This window comes from Geotrypetes seraphini, chromosome 10 (assembly GCF_902459505.1).
Source record: "Geotrypetes seraphini chromosome 10, aGeoSer1.1, whole genome shotgun sequence".
NCBI lineage: Eukaryota > Metazoa > Chordata > Amphibia > Gymnophiona > Dermophiidae > Geotrypetes > Geotrypetes seraphini.
Genome location: NC_047093.1, coordinates 51,858,324 through 51,872,986, shown reverse-complemented (window position 1 = coordinate 51,872,986; position 14,663 = coordinate 51,858,324). Strand labels below are relative to the sequence as shown.

Sequence of the window (14,663 nt, the reverse complement as noted above, 5' to 3'; positions counted from 1 at the left end):
GGGATGGGTGGGAGTTCTTTCCCTACCCAACTCTCTAATCCAGAACCTCTTCTCATTCTCTTGCTTCAAGTGCAATGTCTCTTCCTTAGCATCCCTCAGCACCCCCAGACCAGCAAGCCTGTTCTTCACTAACAGGCAGCCTGGGACATGTCAGATGGTGGTGGAAGGAGAGATGCTAGACTGAAAGGGAAAGGATGTGCAAGTGGGTGGGGGGGAGTACAAAAACAAAAACTGATCCACAGCCTCTTGAGCTGGCCCTACCCACCCCAGACCACTCACTGGTTGTACTGATTCTCTCCAAAAACATCCCCTTTTCGGTGCAGAGGTCTGCTTCCCCCACAGCCTCTGCAATAGAAGAGAGGAGCATGGAGAGCCATAGTGAGCTAAACTGTGAAGCGTAAGCACACAGTAGTCATCCTTCTGACTTTGAAACATTTCATTTACCGTACTCGTTTTGAAAATCCTGAAAACTCCAGATAGTTGGCAATCCTAGCCTACTAAATCCCGATCACTTCTAACAGCATGGCCCCCCCTCCCCCGGAGGGGCCGTGACTATAGTACTGCTATCGGTATTACATTCTGGCGACGAGGTTAGGGTCCGGAAGTGACGACACTGCGGGGCGGAAGTGAAGTCTGCTAGTAGTTAGGAGGAAGTTTTGCAGGGAGTTGCGTGCTTTTTCTCATGGAGGTGGCGGCGGGGTCCGGGTTCAGATTCGGCCTGGTTTTCCTGCTGCTTTTCTATCCGAGCCTTGCAGTGGAGCCCCTGAGTCTGGGTCTTGCCATTGGGGTGGCCTCGGCGCTCACTGGTTACTTATCCTATCCGCGCTTCTACTGCGGTATGGTGGAGTGCTGCCGCCAGGAGGAGCCACTGAACAGCACCGGTAAGTAGGAAGGGGGGACTAGACTCTTTTGCTAGAGATTTCATTATACCACTGCTGGCTAAGACGTAGTCTTCTGTTTTCTTTGCTTAGCTTTACAATTCGATCTGCAGAATAAGCTTTTCGGGCAGCACTTAGCCAAGGAAGTGATCCTGAAAGCCGTGACTGGGTTTATGAGTAATCAGAACACAAAGAAACCCCTGGTTTTGTCTCTGCACGGCTGGACTGGCACCGGTAAAAACTTCATCAGCAAAATTATTTCAGAAAACATATACGAGAAAGGACTGAACAGCAAATATGTGCATCTGTTTGTATCCACGATCCACTTTCAGCATGACAAACGGCTCAACTTGTACAAGGTACAAACATATAGGTCTGAGCTTTTGAACTAGGATCCTCCTGGGCTGTGTTTAGTGGGTATCTGGAATGAGAGGAGGCATTTTTTTGTGTGCTTTTGTCTTATTTCATGTGATCATCAGCCAAGAAATGCTGTACTGTGATAGGGTTAAAAAGTTGCCCAGATTTTTATTGTTTAGGAATCATGTGTAGAACTGTGCAATCATCTTTTGGTGGGTAAAGTAGGATAAATAAAGGAGGTAGGTTTCCATTCCACCTATCTCTGTGTACTGCAAAGTGTTTATATAGTATAGCTATCCTGTGGGCAGAGATTTTGTGAGGTTTTTAATTGAGCAGTGTAATTGCTTCATTCTTTTGTCACCAGCCTCCCCCCCCCTTAGTCCTGTGTATCACAGTGTTATCCTTTCTGCCTGACAGGACCAACTGCAAGCATGGATCCGAGGTAATGTCAGTGCCTGTGCACGTTCCATCTTCATATTTGATGAGATGGATAAAATGCATCCCGGCCTCCTTGATGCTATCAAGCCTTTTCTTGACTACTATGAGCAGGTTGATGGAGTATCCTATCAAAAAGCAGTCTTCATCTTCCTCAGGTACAAAAGGCCACTATCCTTCACGTTGCAAGAATCAGTCATTTGTTAATCTTCTTTTGTACCTCCAGTGTGTATCTGTGTTATTTTTATTTGGAACTGTTTTGATGCAGGTTTGGCTTATCAGTTTAATTAACATTGAAGTTGTGGCCCTGGGGCTTGTAACTGAAATGGCAGTGTACAACTTTTGATTGTAGATATTAGAGATACACAGAGAGATTTGATTTTCACCTGTGGAATTTGAGAAAGAGGTCTGTTTTTAATGTATGACACAAAGTAACTTGCAAAAGCCTTCACTGTGATGCCTTTATAATCTTGGGTTGATCACTCGGCTTCTGTTGTCTTTAGGTACACGGGTTTGTTTGTTATTATTATTGTGAGCACTCTAGGAGCAAAGAAATATCCCTAAGAATGTAATTAGTCTTTAGTTACTAATGAAAAGGTGTGAACTAAACACATGTAATATAAAAATAGAGTGGGCCTCAGTCTGCCCTAACTGTCTGTTTTACACATTTGCGTTTTGGGGAGAGGGGAAACAGCTGCTGTTAACCATAAACATAAAGCCTCTCATCATGGCTTATGCAGTGGTTCTCAAACTTGTCTTAGGGACCACAGGCGAGTTGAGTTTTTAGGATATGCATAAGAAATATGCATATCAGCTTTGCTTTTAATGGAGGTAACAGGCACACAAATCTCCCAGGACAGGTTTAAGAATCACTGCTAAGTTAGTACAGTGCTTCTTAATCCAGTCCTTAGGTACATCAGCCAGTTGGATTTTCAGGATATCCACAATGAATATGTATGAGAGATTTGCATGTACTGCCTCATTAATATACAAATCTTTCTCATTCATTTTCATTTGGATATCTTGAAATCCCGACTGACTGGGTTGAGAAGTACTGGCCTAGTGGAACAAATGTCTCATAGCAGCAATTTTTATTGGTTTCAATTATATTACTACATTTGCTCTTAATATTACATCTCATTTGTAAAATGTATCCTATAATGGTTTACTATATCAGATCTTGAAAGATTTCAGGTTTTTGAAGATGCATGCAATTTAGGAAAGGCTGTTGGGCAGTGAGCTAAAATAGTCTTAACACCACTTCTTATCTTGCATGATCCTTGCACCGCTGACTACAATTGTGACTTTTCCCAGCAATGCAGGGGGTGACCTGATTACCCAGGTGGCACTGGATTTTTGGAAGACCGGCAAGAAGAGGGAAGACATGCAGCTCAAAGACCTGGAGCCCATCCTTTCCGTTGGTGTTTTCAACAATAAGAACAGTGAGTATGCAGCTGTCTGAAGAGAAAAGGGTGATATGAGCATGCTATGGATTTTCTCTCATGACTCCTCTTGTTTCCTGCTCTTGGAATGGGACTGGGAAGAATGGCTAGAGTATCCAAGATAATTGCTTACTGGTCTCATTACAGCTGAGTTGGGGACTTGCAGGCACTTTAGGGGTCAGGAGCTTTGTCACAAAATAGCCCATGTCCCATGCTTGCTTGGTTCTTAAAGATGTTTAAAAAATATCAGCAGTGACTTTCTGTGTTAAAACTTGATTTAAAAAGTTAATCCTTTTGCCAAGACCTGTTCACTTTGTGTTCTCCAGTGGTTTTTGCTTGTAATTGCTTTTAATTAAGATTGCAAGGAATGCAGACAGGATATCAATATTTCAGCTTGATTTAGCTCCTTTTTTGAGACAAGCAGGTTGACATCTACATAGTTAAGATTAAAATAAAACCTTTCTATAGATTCCCTTATGGAGAACCTTTCATAAGCCGAAAGGTTAGACAAACTGGGGCTCTTTACCCTGGAAAAGCGGAGACTGAGAGGAGACATGATACAGACATATAAAATCATGAGAGGCATAGAGAGGGTGGAGAGGGACAGATTTTTCAGACTAGCAGGGACAGCAAAAACAAGAGGTAACTCGGAAAAACTGAGAGGGGATGGATTCAAAACGAATGCAAGGAAGTTTTTCTTCACTCAGGGTGGTGGACACCTGGAACGCGCTTCTAAAGGAGGTAATAGGACAGAGTACAATACTGGGTTTTAAAAAGGGACTGGATGACTTCCTGGAAGCGAAGGGGATTGCAGGGTATAGATAGAAGGTTACTCTACAGGACAAAATCGAAACGTGTATGTGAGTTTTAGGGTAGGAGCACTATCAGGTCCTGGACCTGAGGGGCCGCCGCGTGAGCGGACTGCCGGGCACGATGGACCTCCGGTCTGACCCGACAGAGGCAAGTCTTATGTTCTTATGTTCAGTGCTTTCTTAGATATATCGTCTAGACCGGTGATAGATCAGAGGTTAAGAAGTTGTGACTGATTTTTTTGGGTGACATAATAAACAGATGGGGGGGGGGGGGGTTAAACCATTACAACTCTTGCTATTAAGTGGAAACTATTGCTAAGTTGTATGATATGTTGAAGCATCAATATGTGTTTGAGACTGTACCAGCACTTTCAGTACCAATCGTATAAACCAAATTTTTGTCCCTATAGGTGGCCTGTGGCACAGCAGTCTGATCGATAAAAACCTGATTGATTATTTTGTGCCTTTCCTGCCACTGGAATACAAACACGTGAAGATGTGCGTCATAGCAGAGCTGCAGGCTCGGGGGTATATAAAAGACCCAGAGATTATTACCAGAGTCACTGAGGAGATGACATATTTCCCCAAAACAGAGAAAATCTATTCAGACAAAGGCTGCAAAACAGTCCCTGCGAAGCTGGACTTGCACATAGAGCTATAACTGTTTGCTGCTTGGCAGGTGCACAAACATGCAATGCGGGACTGCGTAGCTGTGTAGACAAGAGACTCTTCAAAGCACTTTTTCAGATTTTATCATCAGCCTGACACTAATGCGGACTGGAAAAGGTAGTAGTGGTGGGTAGTGTGTGAAAGCAAAAAGTTACTTGTAAATGCCTCTACTTTATAGTAACCAAATGCTACCTGTTATAAGAGAATAGCTCTGACACCAGGAATGTTGCTCTGATGTGAGATTTTCTGTTACAGCATATGGGCATATTCTGGGTCTCTTGTCTGCCACTATAGCCTGGTAAAGTCATCTGCCCGGGGCTGTGTCTGTTGCCAGTTACGGTTCACTTACCAAGCTTGCATTTTTAAAAATTTTATAACCAAAATTGAATTGGCTGTAACGCCATTTTAAATTTTTAGAAAATGCCATACCAAATTTATTTTTGATGCTGTAGCTTCCAGAATTAGGTCTGGTGCTAGCCTGGTATTTAAGTGTGAGTGTGTAGACACATAAGCCCATTACAATGGTGCTGCTGGTATGAGCAAGAGAATGGGTGTATTTTAAAATATGTTTTTGATACTTGAGGAGGATGTAGCACTTTTTTTATTCCTGTAAGAGGAATGAAGCCATCGTGGTCTGTCATTACAGTGCTGACTTCACAAGGGCGATAGAAGGCTCTATCTTTCTGGGTAAAGATTTTCTGAGAGAAGTTAAGGGTCAGGGAAGCTAACTTTTTGGCCAGCCCATCCAATTTTTAAACTCACTCAATATCTGCTTTCCTGCTGAACCAAGAGGGTGTGTGACAAACAAGATCTGATCTAGAACAGTGCTTTTTCCATTCTGTGCCTGTGAGAGAAAAGCTTAGCAAATCAGGCCTATGTGTTCTATTTAAATAGATTTTTAATATACCTGTCTGATGAACTTTCTATTTTTAATTAGACGGGTCACTTGTTATGCAGTGTGGGGGGTACAGGATAGTTCCCTTGTGAAAATGAGATGCTGGGGTATCTTTGACACTTGGGTTATGTTTAAATCCTGAAAGCAGTAGTTGCAATCTTGTCTGAGAACAGGAGATTAATCTAAGCTTCTGGTAGCTGAACCCCCAGGGTAAAGAGAAGTTCTGTCTTTGACAGCACTAGGCGCCCTCTAGCTGTGAGAGCAGGAAGGTCAGGATTTGGCACTGCTATGTTTCTCTTGATCCATGTGCTTTTCTGCCTGGTCTTGTTTTGTGCTGTTCAGGGCTATTAGCTGTGTTTACATTCAATGCTACAGCTCTCTTCATCCTGAATGAGACATCATGAATGATAGGACTTCAGACTTTTACTTTAATTTTTTTTTTAAAGCTGTTTAGGTCAATATATACATATTTGGTTGTTTGTCCATTTTGTTTCGTAATAAACTTGACAACCAGAACTCCTGAAATGTAAATTCTTCAAAGAAATTGTGAAAATCAATACCAGCCTGCAGGCTTGTGTGTGCATGTGAATTGGGGAAGATAGTGACTGCCACACTGAACTCTACTCAGAGTGCCTTCACTTTCTCCCCAGACTATGGCTGAGTACTAAAGTCACCTTCACCTCTCCTTCTTCCAGTCCATTCTATCAACCTTCCCTCAACCCCTGCCACCTTTTTCTTCCTTTTTTAAATCACTGAAGAAAAACTGTACATTTTCTCCTCCTTCTCCAAACTTACTACTTGTTCCTCTGATTCTGTTTCCACCCATCTACTTGGCCCTCCCTCTCCTACTGTCATATCCTCAGTCTTTCACTTTCCACTGCAGCTGCTCCTAATTGCCTTTAAACATGCTGTGGGTTACACCACCTCTCAAAAAACCTTCACTGGACACTACCAACTATCATCCCCTCTCCCTCCTCCCTTTCTTATCCAAACTACTTGAACATGCTGTTCACTGCCCTTTGCTTGACACTTTTTTTTTTCATCTCAAGCTATTCTTGACCTACTTCAATCAGGCTTTTGCTCTCTACATTCAATTGAAACAGCCTTGGCTAAAGTCTCCAATGGATCTGTTCCTGGCCAGATCCTACTACTATTATTTCTAGAGCGCTACCAGACATATGGAGTGCTGGACAGAGTCATGAAGGAGATAGTTCCTGCTCAAAAGAGCTTACAATTTAAACAGACAAGACAGACAACTAATTCACTCCTCCCCCTGTACACAACCCTATCCTTATTCTTCTCTTCCTATATTTAAGTTCATATAAACCTTTTCCTTCTCTTCCTATATTTAAGTTCTTGTAAACCGTGCCGAACTCCACATCCATGGAGATGATGCGGTATATAAACTTAAGGTTTAGTTTAGTTTAATTTAGACAAATAGGATGCTAGGGTGGGGGATACAGTTAAAGGGATGGTTAATCTGCTGGCTAAGGTTGTGAGCAGTGGGAGTAGGGTTATGAACTGAAGGCTATATACAGTTTATGGAAACCTCCCATCAGCAGAAAGATAAGGCATCCAGAGTGCACCTTCGACAAACTCTACCCCTTCAACAATGCTGGCAGCACACCTGATGAGTTGCCAGGCATTTGAAACTGCACTTTATGGAGCAACAGAACAGCTCTGTGAAAGTCATTTGAGGATATCAGGTTGTGCTCCCTTATGTGGTTGAGTGGTTTTTGGGGTCGCAGATTTGGGGGGGGGAGTATTGCTGTTCGTTTCTCCTGCTGGGTTTATTGCCCTTGCATTGTAAAGTCTTTGATTAGGGGTAATGTCTGTGGTTCATGATCTGATATTGCTTTCCCTGAATGTAAGAGTCCTCAATGAACCTGTGAAGCACCACCTTTTATATAAGGAGATGGTGCGTCATCGGGCTAATATTGTCTGTCTTTTTACAGAAAACACACTTGTTGCCCAAGAATGAATATCTACTTAACCCTCCCCAGTTCCCTTGCATCTATTGTGCTTCTAATCAGCAAAATATAAAGACCAAAGGCATAGAAATTTTGTTCCACAGAGCCCTCCAGATGTGGGCTACTAAAGTGGTGCTTGACCCGGAAGGGCATTATTTGCTATTATGTGTGCATATTAATGATCATGCTTATATACTATGCAGTATTTATGCTCCCAATGTGGGACAGGGAGATTTCTTTCTAAAGCTCAAGGATGTTTTGCAGCAACATCTAGAGGGTTTTCAAATTTTTTGGGGGGGGGTGATTTTAATTTGAATGTGAATCCTTATCTAGATAGCTCTTCAAAGGGGCCCCATCTGGCAGCTTCAGATAGAGGTGCTTTAAAGGCTTTGCTATCGTGTTGGGGGCTGCTTGACATTTGGAGGACCCTACACCCTCGGGTGTGGGGAATATACCTTTTATTCTGCTGTGCAATACTCAGAAACCCGTATAGACTATTGGCTGGATGATGGTGTGGCAAAGATGTGCACCATTCACATTAATGTCCTGACAGATCATGCTTCAGTCCTGCTAGTTCTGGAGGGAGCGGTGGCTCTCTGTAGGACTACCCAATGGTGGTTGAATTATAGTTTACTACTCGACCCCAAGCATGCTGCTCAGTTGGCTCCTGATATTAAAGATTATATAGAGCTGAATGATAATGAACTGAAGGCTATATCGAAAAGGTGGGTTTTCAGTCTACTGTTTGCCAATGTTCCGTCAATCTTCCTCGGCTGACATTTCCTGGTCTCAGGAGCCTAGTTCCTCTCACAGGAGCCGTTCTGTCTGCTCTTATAAGAGCCAGGGTTTACCCCAGAGGGTCTTGATGGCTTCGGCAGAGATCTCGAAGGCCGGGTGCCTTTTCAGTCGATGAACAGCATGCAATTTATGGTCAGATGCATTGGTTTGGCCCTGGCTGGCTTACGAGTTCCTGTATGATGTTCCCCCCCCCCCCCCACCCCGTGGCCTCTGATAGGTCTGGTCATCCACCAGACAGCGACACATTCCGGCCTGGTGTCTCTAGTGGCTCTGGTTTGGTCTCGCCACCTGCAGTATGTGGTTCTCGAGAGACTTCAGTTCCCTTTTCATTAATATCTTCTCAGTCAGGGACCAGTGTCCTTGGAGAACCCACGGCGTTTTGGTCTTATGGCATGGAGTGGTTGTTTGGAGGTAGTTATCTTGACTCTTTTGTGCTCAAAGTACCCTATACTTTAGTTTCTTCTGCCAAAACCTGGTAGGCTTTTTTCACAGGGGGGTGCTAGGAGTTAGGTGGAGCCTGAGCAGGCTTCCAGTTAGGTAGTCTTGGTTTTCCTTCAGGAGGGTTTAGCCAGAAGTCTGGCAGTGGCCTCCCTGAAAGTTCAGGTTGCAGGCTTTGCATGTTTTTTGGGCACACAGAGGAGCTAGTTCGCTTACTGCTTTTTCCCTTTGTGGACTCTTAAATTGTTTTACAGGGCTTTGATGAGGCTTCCTTTGAACCACTATAGGATAAGAAGGGGACCTGATGTTCACGACAGTTTTTGTGGTCACCATTGTCTCAGCATGGTGTATTTTGGAGTTTCTGCTCTTTCGTGCAGCAAACCTTTTTTTCCGTATAATAGACGCGGGTGTTTTCCTCCGTACTGTACATTCCTTCTTGTCGACGAAGTCAATCAGGAGGTTAGTTTGCCTGCATTTCATACAACAGATACAGAGCGCAAAGATTGGATCTTCTGCAAATTAGATGGTCAGAGGCTTCTTTATTTGGAAAGGATAATAGAGTTCTGGGTTGTCTGCGCCATACCGTGGCATCCAAGTCCTAGATCGCTCGATGAATTTGAAGGGACATTTCCGCAACTTACATTGCTTGCGGCATGCAGCCGCCAATTTCACTTACTGCACTCTTTTTTTTTTTTTTTTTTTTAATCTTTATTGACATTTCAAACTTTATAATGTATACAATTGAAGAATCAGAAAAAAACTGTATGAAAATACATTGTAATCATCACAATTATTACATTAAACAATTTTTATCCCCTTCTTATCCTAATTATAAACAAATTATATATTATACTATCAATATAATAAAAAACAATTAATTTTACTCTTCCAAATAAATATTCCACCCCCTACCCTCCCTGAATGTGTAAAGGAATCTAACGGAAAGAAAATAAAAAAAAGAATCATAATTTTAATCATAACGTAATAAAATTAGTCAATGGACTCCATACCTCATTAAAGGATTTGCTAGTACCTAAACATTCTGCCATTACACTCTTGACGGGAAGGGTGGTGGCATCATGGGTGGTATCTTGTGCGATTCATCCTGATGAAATTTGCTGAGTGGATGTGGTGGCATGTTCTGCTGCCGTTTTTCTGGACCTCTGTTTTGTGGGCAGGCTCTTCTATCCCTCCCTAGCTCCTGTTGTTTTGGTAAATACCTAGTGTATGGAATCTGGAAGGGATGGCTAGGGCATGGCCTTCAGTAAAGCAAAGCGATTTTGGTGGCTACAGTCTTGCATTCATGGCTTGAATAGATATTTTTCCTCTGGGGCAAAGCTGAATAACAGCTGGATGCTGGTTGTATCCTCGACTGTGCAGCCTTTATACATTTTGTCACATGCTGCCTCTCAAAGGATAGGAAAAGAATATAATAATCAATGAGGTTCCTTTGGATCAGGTCACTGTGCCAAAAGCCACCTGTGCAAATGGGGAAAAAGTCAATAAAATTAGAGCTTGGACTTTGAACACCAGCACTTTTCCTAACTCTGCATTGGCATCTTCCCTTCCCCCTCATCTATTTGACATGATAACCGACTATTGTGATCTCACTACAAACCCCTTGATCTCCCTTCTATAAAGAAAAAGCGGAGGGTGACTCCTTCAGATCCATTACATGCTTTAGGCTGACATATGCTGGGAGGAATTAGGTAATAGGTAGTTGGGAGCACAATGCTTTCGGGGCTGATTCTATAAATGGGCATAGTCTGCCAGCGAATCAGGACGCACGTTTGAAAAAAACACGAACCCCCCCCCCCCCAAACCCAGAGACAGGACTGTAGGCATTTGTTGCGGGTCTAGGGAAACCCTTAGGGCTCTTAAGCTCCCCCAAGCCTGAGCATGGGCATGGTTTCACCCAGAATTGGCCTTGGGTGAGCTTAAGCAGCCCTAGGTGTCTCCATAGGTCTGCAATAGAAGCCTGAAATGTAGGCCAGCAAAATGCTGGCCTACATTTCCAAAGTTAAAAGTAGACACGGCTGCCTGAGCTGATTGTGGAAAGGGAATCTACAATTAACTGCTCAGGGGGAAAATACCCCTGCTATGATCGGCTGAGCCAGCTGCAGTAGAGAACCCCTGACATGTACCCTGAAATCAGCAACACCCCCTCCTAAATGAAGAGTGGATTCCCACTGCCTCCTGCCGCTGACCAACCCCCATTGCAATTGGCCGGAGAGATCCTACACCCTCCTGCCGACAACCCCCAAAGCAGTGTGTCGTCCCCCCCCCTGTTGACGACCATCAGGCGCGATGCCCACTCCCTCATGTTACCACCCCCTGGAACCCCTCACACACCACAATCCTCACCCCCCAATTCTTCCCTAATCTTCCAGACTTCCATCCCGCAACCCCCTCCCTGTACCTTTGTAGAAGAAAGTCTGACTGGAGGGATGTTTACGCCCTCTGGCTGGTAGGCCCACTTCTTCAAAATGCCGGGCCTTCCCCTTCCTCGTGCATCTTGGGGAGGGGCCTAAAGCTCTAATTGGCTCATATGCCTAAGGCCCCTCCCATAGTTGGGGCCTTAGGCGCCAATAAGGGCCTTAGGCCTCCTTTACGGTGCATCCTGGGATGGAATGGGCATGGCCTAAGACCCCGATTGGGCCATCACCAAGCAAAAAAAAAGAAAAAGTTAAATTACTACTACTTATTTCTATAGTATAAGATGAATTTACATACAATGGAAGCAATATATGCAAATTCATTGGGGAAATCCTGAAAACCCGACTGGATTGCGGCCCTTCGGACTGATGTTGGACAATGCTGGTTTATAGTTTAATATTTATATTTCGCTTTTATTCAAAGTGTTTGTAGTTTTACTTTCATAATTAAAAAACACAATACAAGTTTAACATAATTCAAGCTTCATAGTTTGTGACTCTCCATTGCCTACAGCCTTGGATCATGTCCCTGCTCTGCTCTCCCTGATTCCAGACATATTCTTGTTTTCTGGGACTGGTTTCCCCATCTCCTTTTGCACTGTAGCCCTTCTGGTACTCATAGATTCCAGGCCAATGGCCACCTTCTGCTTGTTGAGTCTACATGGGTTTCTTTCTCGCATGACCACCCTAAGCCCAGCAAGGATAACATATTGAAACCTCAGCGATTACATATTGAGTGGGAGAACATGTTCCAGCATCCCAGAATATGGGATGCTGAGTGATATTGCACCATTGTCCAAGAAACAAGCATCCAGCTCAAGAGAACCAAGTTGAAACCTGGGAGATGACTACAGTGTTTTACCAAGAGGAAAGAGAGGAGCAAGAATAAAGCAATTAAGCTGGGGAAAAGTCAGGAAGCAAGAAATGGAGAGAGTATGTGAGACACTATGGGGCTCATTTTCAAAACCCAAAGCTGTCCAAAAATCAGCATAAACTGGCACTTGGATGCTTTTCTCGACAAAACATTCAAGTGCTGATTTTCAAAACCGACTTTCTGGATGTTTTGTTAGGCTTCTTGGCTGTTGAGCGTCCACAAAGTTCAAGGGGGCATGTTGGAAGTGTGTTATGGGCGGGCTTAGACTTAGATGCCTTGCAGTAATAAACCTTTCCAAAGGTGTACTGTATGGAACTTAGATGTGCTGAGTAAAACCTGTTTTTAAAAGTGAATGCCAAAAGGTACCCAAACTGACCAGATTACCACTGGAGGGATTAAGTTATGACCTCCCCACACACACACACTGTCCCAGTGGTCACTGACCCTCCTTCCCACCCCCAAAATCAGAATGAAACAGTACATACCTTTCTCTAGAACAGCAGCATCTGGTAAGGGACTACTATGTAACAGAGCATCACATAGGTGTCTTAAGTAGCCTAGTGAATAGGCTAGTGAACCATAGGAGAACCCAGGCCCAAAAGCCTTTCTAACCACTACATTTATGATAGAAAATGTGAACCCATCAAAATCCTATACTGCCATAAAGGTGCTGCCTGTAACCATAAGGGCTATTTTGGTGGTAGACAGGTGGGTATAGTAGGTTTTAGAGGTGTTTAGGAGGGGGGGTTACTTCTGGCACCCTTTTTGTGAGGTTCACAGCTGTGTCCCACTGCTCTGTTGGCATGTCTATGTGGCCAGTCCATTTATAATGCTGGCCCTTCCCATGTCCAAATAGTGTGGATTTGGACATTTTGAACTTGGATGGTTTGGTAGTCAAAAATGGTGAACAGTGTTGGATGTCTTGGTGATCAAGATGTCCAAGCATGTGATTTTAAAAAAATTAGACATTTTGCAGTATTGACAGTTTTGAAAATGACAATTTCTCCGTCTCCAGCTTTGGAAGTCTTGCAGGAAACGTCCACAGTCAGACTTAGACATCCTAGTGAAAATGTCCCTCTGTGTTTATCTCATGTGTTTTTGAATTTCATTACTCTTTTTGTCCTCACTCCTCTGCTGGGAAGATATGTCAGGTATTGACCACCTTTTCCATGAACAAGTATTTCCTGACATTGCTCTTAAGTTTCCTTCATTGCAGCTACATGTCATGTCTGCTGGTTCTACAGTTTCCCCATCTTTGAAAAATATTTATTTTCAAATTAATTTCAAGTATTTAAACATCTATATCCCTCCATTCCTTCTTTCCACCAAGGTATGCATATTCATATCATTAGTTTTCTCCTCTTACATGTACTACCACGGGCCTCATACCAATTTTGTTGCTTTCCTCTGAACTTCCTCAAGTCTTTCTATATCCTTCGTGATATATAGCCTCCAAAACTGAAAACTATTTCCAGTGGGGACTGACCAACAACTTGTACAAGGCCCATTCCCTACGGTACTAAACAACATGGTCTCCTGCTTTGACTCCACTGGTATGAGAATAAATACTTAAGCTCAGTTGCAGAACTGGTGCCATTCTGGCATGTGTCCTCATTTTTAATGGTGTGGAATCTGCACATGGAAGGACCCTATGGCTAGCAGAGCCGGTGGAAGGATGATGGACAGTGCACCTTAGCCTGCAACCCCTGCCCCACTTAAGATTCTGACAATGAATCTCAATCATTACATAAACATTCTATAAAACGCAGGTTAAATGTATGCTGATGATTCTTCCAGCTGACAGGACTATTGGGGAGAGAGTTTTTTTGACTGCAGCTGCTCTTTTCTGTCCCCAAGAAGTGGTTGCCCTAGGCATCCACTTAAGCTGGCCTAAGGGATGGATTGCATCTTCAGCCTAAGGGTACAACTCTCAGTCTCAATAAATATATAAACCCAATTCATCTGGTGACAGTCTGGCATGCATCCCCTCTTGCCCTCCCATTTAGCTTTGTCCCTTTGTAAACTCACGAGACCTAGCAACATGTTGGCATCTCTCCTGGAAAATAGAGATGGTGGTGTCTTCTCTCTTTTGAGAGGTAGGTCCTATTGAAGAGTAACTGAAACTGATAAATGCTGGAATAATTCTGTGAATCTACTGCCACCATGAGGACAGGATAAGGAAGAAAGAAAGGACCAAGATCCTACTCTTTCAGCAGGGAGCTACTTGTATAGTGGGGGGGGGGGGGGGGGAGCATTTTGTGGAGAATAAGAATTGGAATCATAAAACTAGAGATCTTCAAAGGCTGTGGTCTTAACAGGGATCTTCAGCAAATGCAAAGTCACAGTATCACACAAACTGATTACAGCAAGATTGTGAGGTACACATCTAAGATTCATAAAACATATATATGATTGGCACAGAGCTGAGTGTTTTTGGGGGGGATTTTTTCAAGCCTTATGGACCAGACAGATTATATATTTTAAGTATAATTAAGACAGCATGACGGACAGTGTGCATAGAGGCCAAACGTGAGTATACACATGCCTCACTAAAAGTAGAAACCAAACCATCCATCAGTACCTATTTATATATGCATGTTTACCTATAGTTCCACATATGGTGGCATATTTAGGGTTTGTTATAGTACTACTAAATATAC

At 43.3% G+C, this 14,663-nt stretch overlaps 1 protein-coding gene across 1 annotated transcript; it reads left to right on the top strand.

Annotated features, from left to right (window-relative positions):
* The first annotated feature begins 587 nt into the window (after positions 1-587).
* On the top strand, positions 588-6,004 carry LOC117368470 (torsin-1A-like). Its single transcript, XM_033962163.1, has 5 exons — positions 588-881; positions 972-1,237; positions 1,653-1,828; positions 2,985-3,112; positions 4,335-6,004. Exons 1-5 carry the CDS (start codon positions 683-685, stop codon positions 4,583-4,585), a joined length of 1,020 nt encoding a protein of 339 aa, XP_033818054.1. The 5' UTR covers positions 588-682; the 3' UTR covers positions 4,586-6,004.
* Positions 6,005-14,663: the final 8,659 nt, after the last annotated feature.